Consider the following 18569-nt stretch of genomic DNA (forward strand, 5'->3'; position numbering starts at 1 on the left):
GACTAGTGTTTGAAAATGAACCGTTTTAAATTTAGAATGTTTGACATGAAAATCAACAACCGTTTGACGTTAACATTAAAGTGCATTTAAGTTGGCGTTTTACATGCAGCTAACGCGGTCTAACACGGCTAACGACTAGTATAATGACGTCACAGAACGGCAAAAAATCAGCAGTTGCACATGCTCGTTAATAGCATAGCATCAGGTGGGCCTGCCTATTAGACCTCTTTATGAATAATTGAAACAAACGATCGCGCTTCACTATGCTCGGTATTACCTCGTTGTCAGTTAGTTGTTCACTTTTTAAGAACCATTTAAATTTTTTCGATTAAAGGCAAAAAACTTAACATGTTTTTGGAAATCTCACGTGGCAGGTGCAAGACGTGGTCCCAAAGTATTCGCGACGCTATCTGCCTCCGAAAACATTAACGGGACCATTTTAATTAGTAAAAATACGGGTAAAGACACAAATATTTGTTTATCACCGTGGGAAAGGGTTACAGAAGTAAATTGACCTGTTAAAGTCGAGCGTTTGAAGCCCGCATTCGACCGTGAGATTTCATTGTTCCCAAGCGTGATTCACTGTTTTGATTCGTCGCCGGCGCCCGTTGTGTGATTGATTAATAGTTTTAACTACATTCTTTATGTAACATATAACTTGTAAACCACACGTAAGTACACGTAAATGCTTAGAAAAAGTAGCTGAACTGGTGTCGCCAACGTCTGGCTACCATTACATAAGTGACGCGCAAAAAGTGGTCTGTGAAAACTACCCACTGCATTGATTTGAAAAACTGCCACTCCATTCATCAAAGTGTACGTAAGTGCTGAGTCCGCAGTAGGGCTGCCTGTATGCTCTCCGTAAGCAGAACAAAAAAAGACTTTCGAATAAACACTAAAAAACCTAATCTGATTTATTTATCTTAAAAAACAAATGGGAAAAAATACAACAGTTCCAAACACAAACCTCGAAACAATTTGGGACTATCAAATTAAAGTTCTATACAAGGAATAAAACACAAGTCATCGCGGTGAGAAAACATTTTTTGTCAGTGGCCCGTCCTAGTTCGGACAGTTGAAGCGGCAGCCCTAGCTAAGAAATCTCAGCGTCGACCAGTTTCTACCTTTATTTATTTCTCGTCGTGTATGGCCACTTTTTACTCTTGTTGCCTCGATGGGTACATTCCTAAGCCGGTAATCCCGACAGCAGATAAAATTAAACCAGACGCGAAACAAAATTAAAAGGTATATAAAAACGTTCGATCCCGACTAATTTCGTGGCGTATGGGATACGATGGCTGCCTTTGTTTCGGTGTCAGAGCTGAGGCGGTAATGAGAACGAGATACTCTTATCTGTGATCTACGATGAGCGATTGTTGAAGGGCCTGGAAAGCAGCAGAGGTACCAGTGAGGGTCGCAGGTCACCGACCACTGTTATGACATGGTGAAGCTAAATATAGCTTAACGTTTAATATTTGACAAAACAAGTTCAAGAATGAATCGAGCTAAATATAATATCCTAAGCGGCGTGTTGACATTGGAACTCATCCCGATATAACGGTCAGAACAAGTCGCACATATCAAGCAATAAATAACGTTAAGTCTTCAAAATGTTTCGTGAGTTATTGTGTAAACAAATGGGCGTACTAAAAACTTTATGTCAAATGCCATTGGCCGTTGTCACGACATTTTGCCAATATGGAGCAAAGTATCCGAAGCCAATTTTCATAAACATATTTATAATTTAAACGATTATTGCACCGACGTTGCTGGAATAAGGCATAGTGCACACGATTTACCGGTCTCGTGTAGGCTTACAAAGATCGTATCTGTACAATAAATCTAGAAGATAAAACGCGTATGCTACGCCGCTTGTGTACCTAACGAAAATACAATCAGACGAGAACTATCAATTTATTTCGATCGGGCTTTCATTCCGATTAAATATTATGAACTTTATTCTACTCAACACTCATCAATTTTATCGTCCTATGTAAAATACGTGGAGAGCGTGAGTAAAAGTTTTATTTTAACGTTTATTGCGCTATTCAAGTTAAGCTTAAACGGACAAAGAAATGATTAAAGCCAAGTGTGCAGTTCGGAGGGAATTAGAAAAATGATGTGTGGGAACAGAGCGGCGAGCCGGGCGCTGCAATTTAGTTCCAATGTGCGCACGAGAATTATGGCAACCGTGCACCGAGCTCAGGTGCAGCAGGGCTGCCCCGATATATCTCCCGCGCCACAACTATGCAGCACCATAAGAAATACAAAACTAGCGCAGCACACCGAATAAATTGGATACTTACATATGAAGGGACGCAATTAGGTCCCCCTACCTACCCTACAACATTCGACAATACAAGCAATTTACAAGAAAATTGCGTTCTCCTACAACCTTTTTGTGCTCTATCCTACTCGACCGAAACTTCGATTCTCCAGAAACAACCGAACAAATTACAGCCATCATCCTAATTCAACGGCGTAACGATATTAAATGAAGGTGTACCACACTATCGCATCTATTAATATAATTCCAATTCACAAATAAATAACACATTTAAAGAAGGACGAGGCAGCATGCGGTACGTGCCCGTCCGCCGCCGGTGCGCCAGATAACGTGTAATTATGGACCCAGAGGTCACTACAAATAAAACGAAAATAAATCCGAACGGCTAACGCCAATAAACAAAAACAAACGAAAGCGAAATAACCGATAATTTGAGCTGGCTCCGCTATCGGAGGCGGACGCAAGCGATTTGGGATGTTTCAAAACGCGATTTTGGGGAAGCGCGGGGGATGCGAGATCACGCGACGCTTCCGCCGCTACGATCGATCGATCGATAATAAGGCCGCCGGATGCTGGGCCCGCTTTGTTTATGATGTGGCCACGTCTGACAGCGCCTAGCGCGGCTGGAGCGCGAGCGGTCTAATTAGTGAACGGTGGGAGGTTTTGAACGAAATCGAAACCGCGACGCCAAGCGTTGCCGGCGTTGATGCGCGAAGGTTCGTCGACCGTTTTCCGCAGGTGAGACCTACATCATTAAGCGATGTGTCGATTTCCACTCGTCTCGATTCGGACACCTGCCCGGGCCGGTCGTAGCGGCCGCGCGCCCGCCGCTGTGGGAAACTACATCTCATCAATGGGCTGTCTACACAAACGACGTGCCACTTTTGTTTATAAAACTGTCCACTTCTAACTCTCAACGAATATTTCGATACGAGAAGTGCGCCTCGGAGACGTCGCCTCTTGCACTCGATAAATAACTCATCCACTTGAGCTTTGAGTGTCTCGAGGAGCAAATTAAAGGTTTCCCAATGTTATTTTAAGGGATTTCGCGTAGGACTGAATGGTTCGTGCGAGTTTAAAACTCCCATTGTTCGGTGCGATAATACGAACATTTACGTTCCGCGCGAAGGATTCGATAAATGCGAAGGATTGTGCAATGCAGACGTTACATTTCCAGACGGCTGACGTGGTGCTCAACAGTCGTCGCAACGACAATTAACGTCGTGAGTAATCATAACCAAGACGCGAGTCCTGGGAAGCACGGGCTACTACCAGCTAGAGTAATGAATTGACTAATAATGCACGGCCGGATAGCAAGATAAGCAGCCGTCACAACATAACTGTATCGATAATCGCATCTTGGTCGTGTAATGTCAGCCGGCGAGCGGTAGCCAGGCCCGGGGCGGCGAGCACCGGCCCGCGCCAGTAATTGCCTCTACGAATCTCTTATCGATAGTTTTCACACGCTCTTTTTTCCCAGTTTCGCCGATATGGACTTGTAAAACTAAGTAGTGCAATAATCGTAAACAGCTTGGCCGAGAGCGGCGGTAATGGTTATGTAAACAAAGCACAGGACGAGACATTAGGAGTGTGCCCACCTATTATCCGAGAGCATGTGCCGCGCATCTGTCGACAGCGCTTCCTGAGAGCCACAGCGCCTGTTACATCATAAATCGAACCTTCCGGAGCGTCTTCCTGATATTTTTTATCATGTTCAAGCCCTACGACGACGAAAGATGAAGTGTAAACTAAAAAATTCCCTGACTTCCCTCGGAGGTGTATTTTTTAGCATCCAGTAAGTAAACAATGCCGCGGCCCGTTAGTGTGGACCAGGTGCGGCTCGCCCGCCTCGGGCCAAACACAAAAGATTTCGGTGAAGGAGCGAGCGACACCAGAATTGCCAGAGACCATTGTACTAAAGTTATTTGTTTAGCGCCAGAATCTCTTTATTCATCGCCGAGAGCAAGCGCTGCTCAATGCAGCCGAGTGTTTATCTATGATATATTGGATTCTCGGAGTCGTGTGTCGCCATTCTTCAACGTCTTGTGCATAAAAATTAAATGCGCCCAAGGGTGGCTCGCGACAATGAATTAGTAACGTGCAATGACCGCTTTCTAAGCCAATGCAGCTGTTCAATTTGGGTATTAGATAAAAAACCGAATGTGATTTAATTAAGCATTAGCCCGGTGAGTCGATAGTGAGTGAACACAAACGGCGTGCGTGTAACCTGTTATTATGGTTGATTAGATTTCTGTTGGTAACATTTCTCGGTAGTGAAGCGGCGCCGCCCATCGCTCCCGAGCCGTATTAAAAATATACCCGTCCTCTAAGCTATCCACTTCGGACGCTAATGATTTTCGGTAAACCGGCCCGTAGACACACCTCGCGGTATCTCTACATCTCCTAAGTAAATCACCGGGGTTTTTTTGTTAGTCGGTCAGGAGTAGTAATTATGTCGGTCAGAGTGCAGCGGTATGAAAATCTAATTAAGAAATGGGCGTCTCTGGTCAGTTTTCGTGTCCGCCATTTTGATAAATTTGAAAATGGAATAGTGGGTGCGTTCGTTTTAGATTTGGTGGGTAGAGGCGCGCGTTTTGTTTTGTTCGTGTAGCGATGTAGCAGGAGCGAGTATCGATGCACGCGCCGTATTATCACGATGATGTATTTACGACCCGGACGGTTACAATTCATTCTGAATCGTTTTTTCGGTCACGCCACGTCGCATGTAAGACATAAACTGTCGATTCTTTATTGGGCGTTTAGGCTTCTCGTGATATCAAAGGGAACGAGCAAAACTTATCCAATTGCTTATTATAAATGATAAATATCTAAAATTATATTCGAGCACATGGCATCGATATAAATGAGTTTTGTGGTTCGAGTGGCGTGTCAAACCGCATGTTGTTATCCAAACAATCCTTACAACTAAGTAGGTAACCAATTTGCCTATATTCCGTAAGTAATTTTCATAGCGCGACGTCTAGCTGCCGGTCAACGGCCATCGGAATACATTAGAACATTTCTACTAAATTTTCGTCCTACAGAAGGCTGAGTTTATTAGAATAGCGCGCGCATTGCGAAGCGACTCACGCGCAGCGCCGCGTGCTTTGAACACCAATCGTCCACACCATGGGAACATTTTTGTCTTCCACGATATGATAATATGAGCATTCAAATATACATACTGTCCGTTAAATGCACGATAAACACCCAGAATTACAGTGAAACCTGAATGTGAGCGAGTCGTGACCGACGTGATTTGAATTTTACAAGGCGAACGAAGATTTTCATGACCCTTTTTATCATAATCGTAGAGTAAGCAGAACGGAAAGTAACTCACCATCAGATCTTGACGTCTCGTTGGTGTCGTGCCACGCTTCCACTATAAGCGAGAATGTGCCCTGGAACATAAAATATGCGCGTTATTATGGCATTACAAACATACACAAGATAAGCATTGAGATATCAACCAGCCGATGGAGGAAGTGAAACTCCAATTGTACAAACTTATTAGCCATCGCGTTACGAAACGCATTAACATCCATTTTATACCACTTGTCGTGAAAACTTAACTTTCACGTACAATTTCATTCAATCCGCTCGCTCATTCAAACATAAGTACTTAAGTATTGTATGTAAAACAAACGGTTTACTTATTACCCACGCCTCATCCGACGTACCAAAATAATCAATGTACATCATCTTTAAACTCGAGACCTTTAAATATGGGCGCGGCAGTTGAGTATTTCAAATATTTCCTTTACTTCACGACAATGTTAATAGCCGACGAGTGTAAATTAACAACATGATAGACAGGTGAACCCGGGAGCAGATGGCAGCGAAATTGTTTCAATATCATGCTAAAAATAATACAAACGCAATAAGGCAATGACGCTGGCTCGCTTCGCCGCTTAACGAGCGTACTGGCTCTGCCGACATCGGACGGGATCGTGTTAAACGTACATTCATAAAAAATAGGAACGAGTACGTATCTGATACCGAGCTATTGACATTAGGCGATGTTTACATAAGGAGGCGAAACGGCAGTCGAAAATCGATTAAAAACTTGATAACGGTGCGTGTCAACAGCTTTAAGGCGCCTGCGACGGAACTTATCAATGGGTTTTTGTCAAGTTCCGTTCATGCAAAAATGTACACGAGTGTCGGTTTTATAAAATTTCTCCCACCGGTGTCGGAACCGGTCGCCGGTCATAAAACACTCGATCCCGCCGAGCGCGCCGCCGACCGCGCCGGCCAGTGTTCCCGACCTTTACTTCTCTAATCGTTGCTTAATTACACTACGGATGTAAGTTATCGATGAACAATTTTCGGTCGAATATTGAAACGAAAATACACTGTTATTGCAGATTAGTTCGCTGTTAAACTAGCAACAGACTAATAAAACACTTGTGAGAATAAAAGTCGTTGAATCGTCAAAGGCGAGTGGAAACGCGACCCAGTTCTATGACACACACATTGAACGAATCCAAAACGTCTTGAACTGGTGTTCAATATGTTTATCAGTTGTAAAACTTTGTTGTGAACTTTACGTGTACCTCACTGTTGATTTAGTCTCGATTTTACAACTACGTAAGCAATATGGTTTAAGGAAACGATATAAGGAACATAAAAAGTTTATTTGAGCACTATGATGAAAGTCTTACATAGACGCTATCAAAGAGTAAGACGGACGCAGGGAATCTGTGAAGCATTATAATTACAATAAGCATGTGACGGGTCGCATGCGCAGCTGCGCCCGCGCCGGATACGAAGGGTCACCGCTTAACTAATACCTCATTTGATCACCACCACCTACTTTAACGAGTGATTCAGTTTTTCCTGACAGATGTCGCCCGGCTTCAATTAAGCTCTATGAATGAAAACACAATTTGCATGTACGAACAATAGCTCTATTTGCATAGGAGCTGATACCCGGCCGTGTCTCTTACGAACAATGATTATTGTCGACTGATGGAAATCAATACGAGAAATCCGACGTTTCACAACGCACGACGACGCATCACAAAAAGCGAGCGCTTTTTCCAACACTTTTTAAAAGATGAGATCTCAATTAAACTTTCGTTACGTCCACGGTTTTGACGAATTTATAATAAGTTACGTTAAATAGTTAGACAATACAAGCGGACGTGTTATCGCCTCCCTGTGAATACTAAGCGGCCGGCCGGCGACCGCACGAATTTGAGCCTTAATTTATACAAAATTACCATTATTAGTGTTCGAAAAGTCGATTTATCGTAAATACTATGTCAGTATATGGAGCGAATGACAGTTGTCAAAATAGTTTATTATGATTTGTGTGGCGTGCACCCGATCAAATACGGCAAGTCGTAGTATACGGCGTATTGATTTGTTAATCGAGTATGGAGAACGCATTTCGGTCAGCTGTGGCCGGTCGTAAGTATATGCCGGTTCCCACGACACTGACTCTCGAGCCAGCCCATAAAAAGCGGCCGACGTAAGCGTACGTGTGCAGGTAGCCTTTATAAACGTGTCGAGCTGGCGATACCGTATACTTATACAACAAGTCGTTGAGACTCGTTGCCTAGACTCTGGCGGCAATTAAGGAAACGAATTAGTCGGTGTACAGCCCGCCTTATTTATGAAAATGCTAATTTGACCGTCGGCGTCGCTCGTCACAATTCGATGCAGTTTACGTTCCAATTCTAAAATATTGAAGCAACGCGTTAATTACCCCTCACCGTTCCAAATTCGAACGTGTTCTTTTAATTTTTTTAATATATAAAACATAATATCAGACTGAGATCGCAGCGTATCGAGACACATTAATTTTATCCCTTCAGAGCGATGCGTTAAATTGTATTACGGACATGAACGGACTCGTAGACTGATACCACGGTATGAATGCTGGGGAATTATTTGATAATCGTTTTATGGGGGTGCCTAAAGAGGCTTCCATATCGGAGCTCGTTTTAACTTTACTTCGTTATTAATTAAGGAATCCATCGCCAGGATACGTGGGAACGGACCCGGACTTTTGTGATTCTTGTTTGTTAGCGCCATGTGTTTGGGATTTTAAGAACAAAAGGTATAATCAGGTGTCCGGTCGAAAGGACCTCTTTGGGCCACGTGTTTGCCCACTATTGTTCTGTTTATTGTTTAGTGAAATGAAGCCGTTCAGAATGGCAACAGATGTTTTGCTTGTTTGTGGGTTTTGGTTACAGCTTATTATTAAGTTTAAGATAAACAAAAGCGATTAAACGTAAATATAAGTTTCACAGCGTAAACGGTTCTAGGTACCGTCTTAAATAAAATGGAACAAGGTCACCCTGCCATCGGTTTCGGTCAATAGTGGTACAATATCGGAAGTATTTATATAAAACATCACAAAAAGACATTACCGTAGTTCGCTTTCGAGTATCGTTTCGACACGAGAAAATATTTGGAACACAAACACCCGGGCAAGTGGAAGAGTCGTGATTTCATATTTCACACTTTGCCAGTGTGGTAACATCGCTTTGGACAGGTTTTTTTTTTCACTTATACCCGACAAAGTTGTGTTTCGGCCGGCATCTCGAAATCGACTGTTAACGCGCCGCAATAAGGTTCAATATCCCACGTATGACCGAAGCGATTTGTAAATCGAATGCTGTCGTTTGTTGATATGTAGACAGACCCAAGAGTTGCCTCGTACAATACGTCAAATTAAAAAAGATATGCAAATTTAAGTCTGTCCGATAAATATGGAACGCGTAACTTGTTTTATTATTAAAAGCGTTGCGAGCGCATTTATTTATTAATGCTTTTAATTAACTTTATCTCCTTCTATTTTGGCAGCGACGAATGCAAAGTGCGTTGACCCGATGAATCATAATTTTTATACCGATTTAGGAGGCTTTCTCGTATAATAAAAAGGCTGCAAATGTTTTAAAGATTGTGTAATTTACACCGTGTGAACGGGAGACTTCCTGTACAAATATTCTCTAACAAAAAATTCAGGTCGACAGTTTATTGGCGACATGGAGTACGTACACATGCATTCTGTTAGAATGTTAAGCAGTTTCGTGTTAAAGTCAAGTAACTGAGCGCGGCAGTGAGCCTCTCTATTGCGCTGGGGAATCGCGTAGTCGCAGCACTGCTTCTATTTCATCTGTTCAGCGCACTTTCGAACGCAGCCGGTTAATCCTTGTTGGTACGAGCACGTCTGCGCAAGCGCATATAGACAAAAGCGAGACGTTCTCAAAGCAACAGCGACCTCGTGGCTCATGTGAACCTACCAAGTTCCAAATTCAAATTGTTTGAAGAGAGAAATCCTTTGTTTGCGTTCGAAAACGGTATGCTTTAGAATTAAAAGAGACATCAAAATAGGTTTGTTTCAACTTATGTAAAATATATTATGATGTTTGTTTTTTACGAAGCAATACGATTCTAATGTTATAAAGAGTTTTGGAGCTGTTCCAACAAACTAACACAAGATTTATGATTTCATACTTAACGTGTGAATCCATAAACATTTTAGTGTTAAACTGTCAAAATTATGTCTCTGGACATTTGTATTTATATTGTCATTGAATATCGGTGTTTGTATAACATAATGTATCTCTTAATGGATCAGAAATAGCAGCAAAATGCATATTTTTAAATGTATTCGTGAACGTACAAGGCGTGTTATTATGGGAAGAATGCATGAATGGCAGTTCTTTATCTTCGAGAAGTGTACTTAATTGGTATCGGCATACAGTTTCAAATAAAATTAATAAAAGCATCGCTCATAAAACCAATATGAATACAAACTGCAAAAAGCTCACGAGATTACTTTAATTTCCTTTGCGATGCGTCAATTAACTAATCTTAAATGACCAGGTACGACATAAAATGTTCAACCAATTAAAAGCGTTAAACATTTTCACACGCCAATCATAAATAATAACCATTAAATTGATGCTATAATAAAGTCCCAGTGTTGCCCACTAAAACCGAGAAAGTAAACATCAATGTGACCACACTCGAAAATTAACCAACTGCTTAGAGTACATTATGAAAGGATTAATTACCCAAGCTAGCTTTACCGGGAAACATTAAAAAGTCGACAAGCCAGTCGTAACTCAGACGAAATGTTATACTTTATATCTGTGACGATTATTTTACGAAACGCAGCTAGGAAACATTAAGACAGAGGTAACTACTTTTTTTACCGCTAACGACCGGTCCAGTCCGTATACGACACACGAAATAAGTCAGACATTAACAATTTATTGCCCTCAATTACAATCATCGCGAAAAAAGACACTCGCAGAAGGAATTCGGGACTTTGAATCGGGGCCGAAGTGAAAAAGGGTACCCTTAATTTTCACATGGCATCGGCGGTATTCGGCGACGGACGGGCCCTCAGCCCGCCGCTGGAGAATTCCAAAAATGAAAATGTCGGCCATAAACAACGGAACGATTTGAATGAAGCATAAGAATTAAAAAATAAAGAATCAAGTTAACAAATTTTGTGAGACATCCACGCTGGGCCGGCTCTCCTCGGTGATCTGATAACGCCCTGAGAAGGGTCGCCGATGAAACCGAAACCGCATTTAAAACAAACAATCTCCTGATCGGTTCATCCGGATTTTATCCGAGATGACGCGCACAGCCTCCTAACACAAGTTTAGACATGATCTGTATATTGATATTATCTGTTTTACTAATCCACTTTGCATAAGGCAGCACTAAAGCTAGACAACGATGAGTAATATTTGTAATATTACCTATAATAGGAAAGTTTATATTCTACACACGATAATCGTATGGAAATAAAGTATACATGTGCCAAAAGTGATCGGATCGCAACCGTGCGAACATTGATAGATTGTGGCGCGTTCCGAGAAGTCACAATCTTGGCTGGAGCAGATGTAATCAGGGCTTACGGTACGATTTCTGACAAATCCAAGACATTCGGTCATTCTAATTTGCAAGTTTCGCTCGCGGTGGTTCCCAGCCTATGATCGGCCTTTGACACGTCCATAAATTCGTCGAAGTATGTACGTACGTACGTAAGTACCGGCGCTCCTCCCATACTAAATAATGGCGACGATTTATTCGCGAGGTTGCGGATACGAATGGAGCATGTGAGCCGCTCGCACTGCGACTCACAATTCCTAGAAACTGCGCGCGTGTGATGAATAAACTCAGGAACGCGAGGAATTCCATCATTGCAGATTTGAGGGCTCCTCGGCCCTCGCCCTGCCGCTACGTGAGAACAACACTCTCGCGCTGCAGACACAGGCGACCAATAAAACTGGAACGCGTCCGATTCACTAAAACGTACGCGAAATTATTCTGGAACGCGACTCCGACTAGGCTACATAAAAAAAATTTGAATTTTGATTGACATCGCTCAATTAGGTATTTAATCCGCGTACATATTTGTCATTTATAAAAAAATACAGACGCGCAAATTACTTTTTGGCTACCATAATAAATCGGGCGCTTTGAACAATTTTATTAGTGGCAGTAAACGTTGTAGAGACGTAGTTAAAACGTCAGAATTTGACCGTAAACGAGCGGCCATTTGAAAAAGGAGTGTTTTCTTTGCGCCTGCCCCGAGACGCGTTGTAATAACAAGGCCGGTTAAGTTTTATTGTCTATTCACTCTGATGAGCTTATTCCTTTATCTCTTGTATGACTAATCATTATTTTTGACAGCTAGTTTTCTAATTTTGTTGAGGTGTATGTTATTTTAGCACCGAAATAATTGTGGTGCGGTAACGCGTAATGTACGTTTAGTTTGTTTAGGCGGATCAGCTAGAAAAGCCGAGACCGGTTAATTGATAGGTTGCTGAATACCTGTGCACTGGCTGCGAACAATGCAACCTGACTAATTATCCACGCTCCGATTGTTTAAATTTGAAACTTATGAAATCGCGTTACAAGTTGTATTGTAATGGCGCGCGCATATTGCTCGCAGTAACGCGCTCAGACTACTTTTACGTGGAATTTCTTTCGCGATGCTTTTTTGTTTAACTTTAATTGCCGCTCGTCGGAAAGGAGAGAGATAAAAGACGTCGTCGAAGAGGGAACAGCATCGAATGAGGCATTCCATAGCTTCGGTAGACTTTATTAAAAGAAGCGGATGTAGGGGTAAGTATTTTAAGAGGATCCCGACGCGAGCGGATTGAAATAAAGGAAATTATTAAGAGCTCTCTCCATGGTAAAAAACTCGGTAGACGGAAGTTACTCCAACTATGGTTTTATAAAGCGTCCGACGCTCATATAGAGTTACATTATATTATGTAGTAATAAGTCGATGATGCGTGCTAAGGTTTTACGTTTTTCGAAGTGGAAACTTATATAAGCGGCGATCGTCGGGCGAATAATAATGCGGGGCGCGTAACCGATTACGATTCTAACGTAATTACATACGATTTGAGGCACAAGTTTAGTCGAGGTGTGAGTTTTTACGGGACGCGGCGTGTATCGTTAATTACTTTCTAATGTGTAAGCCGCTATCACGAGCAAAAAACGGCTGAGTTCACACGCGACAATGGATCAAGAACGGCATTCGACCGACGCCGCGTGCGTTACCGTACTATTGTTTTGAAATTCGAATCGAACGTGACGTCACTAAAACGTTAATTTCTCAGAATGGCACACCTGTACTTTGAGTCTGAAAAATAATAAATACTTATCATATGTAAACGCGTCAATTGTGAAGGCACGCCGAGATACTTAACTGAAGAATTTTCATACTTTCATTTAAACGGAGCTATTTGGAGCGTGAAACTATTTTACGAAACATGCAAAATAAGTAACAATCTCTAGAATTAGTTACGCCGTTGCTTAGTCTACTTGTTCCACAATAAAGACGCGTGTTTCTTCACTTAACGACACAAATACATTAATCAGGTGCGTCGCGAGCTTTATGTTTTAGTTTGAAAAAACGTTCAGAACACACATACAATACAATGTTATGTGGACGAAACATTTACTCGACTCCATACGAGTTAATGACTTCCATACGAAGATCCCCCACAGTGAACTTTTCGCTCTGTTGACTATAGAAAAGGTTGTGTAAAAAGTAAATATGACCATTCGAGTTGGTGTTTTAATTAACCTTAATTAAGTTAAATCACTGGCACAGGTCTCACGGTAACAAATAAACTAGATTATCATTTTTGTCCCACATGTGGAGATTTCTTCCGGAACATGAGAACCACATGGCCTGTTATCGGTGACCGTCAAAATAATGACATTATTAATTATTTAACGAATCCGCCTTTAATGGCCGCTGTTACGTTCGAAATCCAAGTTTTCAATTGTTTCAATGGAAATTCGTATTCGATTTTCAGAATAACATGGTGTTTTGAATTATAGAAATGTATTTTAAATTTAGAAGCTTTATTTTTTTAGTTGCGCTTGAATGTGTAAAAAGATTTTTTTAATACAATGTACCTACTTGATTTCTAGTTATAAAAAAATCTTCATTAAAGTATTCAACAACGAAACGTATCGTAGGGAAACGATCGTAAAATATCCAACGCTAATGTCCTAAAAACAATTCTAATTTATTATTTCCTTCGCACTGCTTACGAGCAACTAGTTACCAGCATTCCTTATCACGAAACTAAAAGAAACTCGTTATTTTTATTCAAGGTGTTATTAACGGAATAGATAACTTAGCTAATTAAAAAATGCAGGGCTAGGGCCGAGGCCCCGCATGCATAACTTACAGCTATTTTTAACCTTCAAATAAGTATTTTAATTTTAGTTATTTGTCGCTATTTACAACTGCTGTCTGCAAGAATAGTTTAGATAGAATGTTGATTAAGGAACCTGCAATTTACGAATAACTAGACTTTTTCCTTTTGCTTCGAGTCAAGTTTATGTGAGATTGCAATAGTAGGGGTCTTTGCGATCCCTGTGGGAGAGTGACTTGCAAAATATTTCTGCATTATGATCCGATGACAGCGAAATATTGCACTTCCTGTAGCGTACTTTTTAAACGTGTGACACAGCAGTAGATTATAAAGTTTATTGTAAAAGCACACAATAGCTGATGGACTAACTATTAAGATAAAACACAATGCCGTCGATGAGTAACATCACGCAACACGGATCTATGAATCCATAAAAAGTATAGTTCACGGTCAGCGCAGCGTAATGAGGTGCGCGCGCGCTGGTCCCCGGCGCATGCGCGGAAGTACACTCTGACATTTGCGCTCTCTCCGCAAAGCGTAGCAGGTGATTCTGGTCAAATGTTGAATTGCATAAGCGCAGCATTTTTTCGCATTAAAACGGCAACGGATAACGGTTGTGCGGCGCGCTGTGAATGGGTCCTGCCATGCCGTGGGGTGTGAACACCCCTGGCATTAAGGGCAAGTATCGTTGACCTTTCCTCCTATCCGCGATGCATTAAGCTCGCTCTCGCTGCGTGCGAAGACTCGCTCATAATCCGGTCCTCACCTCTTTGACACCTGAACGTCTAACGGGCCCCGAAGTGCGCATTACAATATAAAACTTGTGATTTACAAACACAAATTGTTTGAGAGTGAAATAAATGAAATCCCGCCGCGGCGGCTGTGTAGAGCGCCGGAATACAAATGAGATTTCTTTTCGGAGTAAGCCATCTCTTTATTTAAGCGCTACATGATAAATCGTTTCTATGCGTCGTTAACGCGCGCGCCGCTTTACTTATAATTTCACTGTTCGAAGTTGTCAGCAATATTAATATGCTCATGACCTATTATCTTGTGGGTCAAACATAACTTTACAGTGTATCAAAATCTATGATTTTCTATGGTATTCCAATAATGTATTGTCGAAGATGCTGTAAGCATGTTAAACTTTTGTGTACTGATAAGATACAAAGCTGAAATCTAAACCAAAAAAGTAGTAGTAGAATATTAAACATAAGGTTCTAAACTGTATGCATTTTATTGCATCGTACGAGCAGAACTATATTCTAAGGAATAAAGTTTCTTTGATCCATAATCTTACTTCTCTAGCACTGATTAATTCACAAGGGATCAGATAAAGTTCGGATGCAGTTGCGTTTAGTATTACTCCGGGGTTGTATTACAACGGGACCCGTTACTAGTAGATGCCAGTTTCAAAATGTGAGGATGCCCATCGACACTTCGATAAGTAAATTAAATGTCAAATTGTAAAATCAAGCGGCTGCGCGCGTCTCGGCCCGTTCACCTGCTGGGCTGGTCACGAAGCCAGTCTGCGGAACGACCATATACTAACACATTACGCGGTACGTATTTATTCGTGCGCGCGATATGCCTCGTAAAACAGGCGCTTCTCTGGCCGACGATGACCTCATTGTGAGAAAAAATCCAAGTTAGCTTCAAGTAATAATACTAGGAGCAGATTGTGTTATTTAAATGCGATGCATCCAACTGTAACAGTATTGGCTGGCGGCGGCGTGCCGCATATCCTTAGGATTTTAGACTCAACAGCATATGGACTCGCGACATATGCATGACACAAATGCGACTAGAGTAAGATAAACTGCATATGGTCGACAGCGTCAACTGTTAGCTTAACCTGTCACTTATGAAATTTGATAGATTAAACCATTCTGCGGGCCGCTTTCGCTCAATTGATCGCATGTCAGCATGCCTCGCAATAGAGAGCTCTATGTGAATTTAAACAGGAAGTTTCAATTTAGCGCCAATTCATTTGGAATGATAGCGGCAGTTACCGGACGCACATCCACTATCCGAAAAAAGTTTTAAATTTCGTCTATGCTTAGTCGGAGTACCTGCAGTTTCGTTTAGTTACCAAGTGTCACGTTTTCTCCAGATGGTCAGAGCTTGTGCAAGCGGCCGTGCTTAGGAGCGATTGTTTGCTCAAACATTACGAGACGGTACGACATTTGAAGCGGGCCGCTAAATAAAATACAAATAGCACTCGAACCTCTAGGTCCACACGCGGCCTGTGTAAACTGTACACAATTGACGCCAGCGAAATAACCGTAACTAAGGTCCAATTAAGACGTCCGTTATCCTTGGAATCGAGATAGATCTAAGCGAGATCTGTAAATAAATAACATGTAATTACAATATCGAATCACGATCCCGACTGGCCTCTGCGCTCTAATCGCCGGTGAAGATGAGAACGAAGCCACGACGAAGGTTAACCGACTACATCTAATAACATACGACTGCCCGTACAGAGAGCGACTTCATAATTAATTAAAAATGAACCATTGAACGCTGTAATCCTCCCACGCGGCCGCTCGTTAAACCATCAAGTATTCTTATCGTCATCGCTTCTGTCAAATTTGAATATAGAATCCCTTAATTTCTTTTATACTATTATTTACGGCGAATGAGATGGCTGGCTGTGGTCTCCGCGTGGATTATTGGAATTTGAACGTTGGTAACATCCACGGCGTTGATTTATTGATGTAGGGTTGCTACTTAATGCTTCTTTTACGACGTATTGATTTTACTGTTGCCTACAAAATTAATGAGGTGTTGTTTTGTTTACGAAACGTCAATACGATTACGCAGTACTAAAGAATTATTTTAAGACACTCACCGGCCATGTGAAGTCGAAGGGGAACACGATGGGATTGCTAAATCCTTCCACGTGCAGATTGGGCACATCCAATGAGTTGCCGCCCAACACGGGCGTCGTGATATCACCGAAGGTACACGGTGACGTTGTGTCGATGTTAGCTTGATAAATCTTGAGGCACACTCGGAATTTAGTCCTGCACGGCGCCAAACACGGCGCGTCACTATTTGAGGAACCATCACAGCACTGCCCACTACTTAACCTACCCAATGAGTTCGTAAAACTTTTTATCCTAAGTTCGAAGGAACCAGACGTCAGCACCTGGAAAGGAGAAAACAAATACGTGAGTAAGTAATGTCATAAATGAAAGCAAGGGCAATAGATTTGGTAAGTCAATATATCAGACACAATGTGACAATGTAAACAAACAGACAGACAAACAGACAAAGATACAGCTTTCGTCGCCCCAAAGATGTAATCCTCAAATAAACTATTTGCACAACTGTCCATGCGATCGATCCCGTTGAGACATTAACGGTTTTACTGGACACCGTTTATGTAGGTCGTTCAAAAATGGGGTTGTTGTAACAACGCGTGTGGGGTGAAAACGGTGACACCCCTATGAATCGAATTTCGAACGTTAGTGACGTAACAATACACTTTTTTGTCAATCGAATCGACATTATTGGTACCCCCTGCTTTGTTTTAAACGATCATAGTTTAGACTACCGATTTTGATGAAAAACTTGGTTATTTTAAAATGCGATGATGATAGATAAGTAGCCGTCAGCATAACGACTTGAATTCCCCTGAGTTTTTTTCGTAGTATGAATAATAATAACCCGTTTTTGTTGCCCTCCAGGGTGCACAACCCTTATTATTAATGGAAGAATGCAGTTGGTTGCAGCGTATGTAGGGTCAAACTTTTTAAGACTAATGCTTTAGGGAGCGAGTGCGCATGTTAGCATTTTAAGAGCTTATTATTTTTACAAGGTATAAAAGAATTAGCGGGTAGTCATACGCTTACATTACATGGGTTTCTAAGAAAGGCGGCGAGCCTATTAACTCGAGTAACTGTTCCAAAAACAATAGTCTATATGATATTTAAAGTGACAGACTTAAGTCAAAAGCTATCCTGTTTTATATGGCATCGGAAGGAAGTGGTAGGTATTAAGTTATGGCGGCCATGTCTTGGCAAATCATTACCGGCAGTTAATACTATGTTGCGCGCGCGCATGTTTAAACTTTATGAAATAAAAAGTAGAATCATTTCCGGTGCTTTCGTTCTAATTGATTATTTATTTAGTTGACTATATTAGAATAATAAATTACATTCATAAAAACTTTGTATGGCTCCCATTAAAATGTGTCGTGGTTGGAATAATTAAATGCTTGTTAATGACGGAGAATGCTTTACTAAGACACTTTTCTAATATCATAAGTAAACAAATTAAATGCATACATATTGTGTTGACATGCCTTCATCTTATTATTAATAGCTTTAGCATACATTTATGTTGATTCAAGTTTAACATAATTTTATGTTTGAACATAATTAAGTTCATCCAACTCGAGTTTTAAGCACAGCGAATATTAAATGGTTTATTACAGCCACTAACTCCACTAATTAGTTTCCCACGAGTTATGACCTTCAGTTTAAATTGTCAAAAGATTAAAAAAGACAAAGAACAATGATCCATTGAAAGTTGACTCTTATCTAATACAGACTGTGTGTCTATCACGATGTCAAAATTCAGCCCCCGTTTAAACAAAACTTGCGATAAAAAAT

The 18569-nt window shown here is 41.3% G+C and overlaps 1 protein-coding gene across 1 annotated transcript in view; it reads right to left on the bottom strand.

Moving 5' to 3' along the window:
- The window catches only part of LOC113499279 (neurogenic locus protein delta), a 33986-nt gene that overhangs the window by 8652 nt on the left and 6765 nt on the right, over positions 1–18569 (bottom strand). Inside the window, exons 2-3 of the mRNA XM_026879696.1 lie at positions 16802–17101; positions 5628–5688 (exon numbers count right to left, since the gene is read on the bottom strand). Of these exons, the coding sequence (XP_026735497.1) occupies positions 5628–5688; positions 16802–17101 (361 nt within the window). The remainder of the gene's footprint in view (positions 1–5627; positions 5689–16801; positions 17102–18569) is intronic.

Source organism: Trichoplusia ni, chromosome 12 (assembly GCF_003590095.1).
Source record: "Trichoplusia ni isolate ovarian cell line Hi5 chromosome 12, tn1, whole genome shotgun sequence".
Lineage (NCBI taxonomy): Eukaryota > Metazoa > Arthropoda > Insecta > Lepidoptera > Noctuidae > Trichoplusia > Trichoplusia ni.